We start from the raw sequence: 2,296 nt of genomic DNA, 5'->3' as shown, positions 1-2,296 counted from the left end.
AACCATATGGTACCCAGACTTCATATCAATAACACTAAACCACTTAGCACCAGACAAGTTATCGAGAACTTCCTCTATACGTGGTAAAGCGTAGGCATCTTTGATGGTACGACGATTTAACTGTCTGAAATCAACACACATTCTTAATGAGTTATCCTTTTTTCGACAAAGTACAATATTAGAAGCCCATGGACTGTTAGACTTCTTAATGATACCACTGGTAAGCAGATCTTGCAGATGTTTTCTTACCTCATCAAACATAGCTGGTGGAATTTGTCGATGTTTCTGCTTAAATGGAGTCTCATCAGTAAGTTTAATAGGATGTTTCACTAAACCAGTACATCCTACATCAACATCACTATTAGAAAAGATATGCTGCCATTTCTTAGTGAAATCTTTTGCCACTTCCAAATCTTGCTCTAACAAGGGAGCAGTGCTCCAATCTATTCTCTCAATTCCATTACAGCCATTGCTAGTCGCCTCCTGAATGGAGTGTATGACAGCTGAAACAGTGTCACTAGACTGAATCTCTGTAACAGGAACAAATTCACAAACAATAGAATTGGGCTGAATATTAATAGGGTATGCTGACAAATTAGATACGGTTACATAAACCATGTTGTCTCCCCCTGGTTGAAATCTGACCAAAGTAGGTGCAATTTTTCAATGACGATGGCAATTTGGAATGTCTAGATGATTGACAAAGTACATCGCCACTAGTTGCAGAATGTTTTCCCTGTAAACGGCAAACAACAACTGTCGAACGATTACTATGCAGACATACAGATTTCCTTTCTGCTGATTTCACAAGTCCTGTCCATAATATTTCTTGTTGAGATTTCACAAATACCTTCATACAACGGAATGCCAGTAACCAAGGAGTATAGGCTTTTATACAACTCATAAAGTTAATACCATAAGTCTCCTTAGTCTCTCTCATTTAATATTCCAAGATGTTAGTCCCCAAAATAATTAGAACATCCTGATGATAGGGTGTGTCCTCAACAACAAAAAAAATGCAAGGTATGGACTTATCAACAATACGTGAAACAGAAATTGACGCCTCTACAAGACCAAGGTATGGAACCTGGTTACCTCCTGCGCCTTCTAACTTTATAATATCCTGAATTTCATAAAATTTTCATCCATGTTTAAGATATCTTGTATAAAATGACTCACACACAATTGAAACCTGAGATCCAGTGTCTAACAAAGCTATTCCAGGATGGTCATTGATCAAAACTTCAGCTTGATTGCTGTTTCCAACCATTTTTGTCCTTATAGGGCCAATAGTACTGTCTATCGTCTGCCCCTCGACGATGACATCCTGGAGTTTAACGGCTTCTTAGTCCTACAACCATATGCCAAGTGACCTTTCTTTCCACATTTGAAACATGTTGGTTCATCTTCCTCAGTTGTAGTTGTTCTTTCCTGAGAAGTGCTGGTGGTAGACTTCATAGCATTGATGGTAGTGGCTGGTTGCTTCCTTAAACTTCTCACCTCGTCCTTCAACTCCTTCATAGATGAAGCAAGCGACATTACAATAGACCTTAAATCGTCATCACCTGAAAATGTAGAAAGTTTTGGAGGGGTAGGTAGTACACGCAAAGGCTTATCCCTTTCTTCCTTGTGAGGTGTCACAGTGGGCTTATCCTGAACAGTAGGCTTCCGAGACTCGGTAAAAGCCTCCATCCATGCTACCAAATCCTCTTTAGATGAAGCTTTAGGTTTGACTCCCAAAGCCGCAAACGCATTAATAACATCCATAACTTCCTCGTCATCCATTTTAATAGCTTGTCCAGCACTTGTCATGTTAACTGATATAATAAGATGAGGTAACTGAAGCAAGATAATACAAAGAAATAAATCACCAATCCAACAATTCAATTCAACTATGTTCAGAACTAAACATCAATCCATAAAATTATCAGTCAAACCAAAACCAATCAAAAATCAGATCAATACAAAATCAAATCAATACAAAATCAAATCAACACAAAATCGAACTACAATCCAAGTACAAACTTCAATCCAAGTACAAAATCGAACTACAATCCAAGTACAAACTTCAATACAACTTGAAGTACTAACATCAAAATACAAAGACAAATCTCATAATCAAAAAAATTCAAAACTGAAGACGTTATGAACCACAAAGTCAAAACCCAAAATAAATTCAAAACTCAAAATTCAATCAAAGACCCCCACAATATCAAATCATTCAACAGAACACCAAAAACGTCCAATATCAAGTCATTCAACAGAACATCAAAAACGTCAAAGTCCAAAACAACAA

General features: G+C 37.3%; 1 protein-coding gene across 1 annotated transcript; it reads right to left on the bottom strand.

Moving 5' to 3' along the window:
* Window positions 1-1,299: 1,299 nt before the first annotated feature.
* Window positions 1,300-1,812, bottom strand: LOTGIDRAFT_158651 (hypothetical protein; the record flags this gene model as incomplete). Its single annotated transcript, XM_009052099.1, has 1 exon — window positions 1,300-1,812. The coding sequence occupies one exon, from the start codon at window positions 1,810-1,812 to the stop codon at window positions 1,300-1,302; it is 513 nt and encodes a 170-aa protein (XP_009050347.1).
* Between the last annotated feature and the right edge of the window lie 484 nt (window positions 1,813-2,296).

This window comes from Lottia gigantea, assembly GCF_000327385.1.
Source record: "Lottia gigantea unplaced genomic scaffold LOTGIsca_18, whole genome shotgun sequence".
Lineage (NCBI taxonomy): Eukaryota > Metazoa > Mollusca > Gastropoda > Lottiidae > Lottia > Lottia gigantea.
The sequence above is the reverse complement of the archived record's forward strand: the minus strand, read 5'-3'. Positions and strand labels throughout refer to the sequence as shown.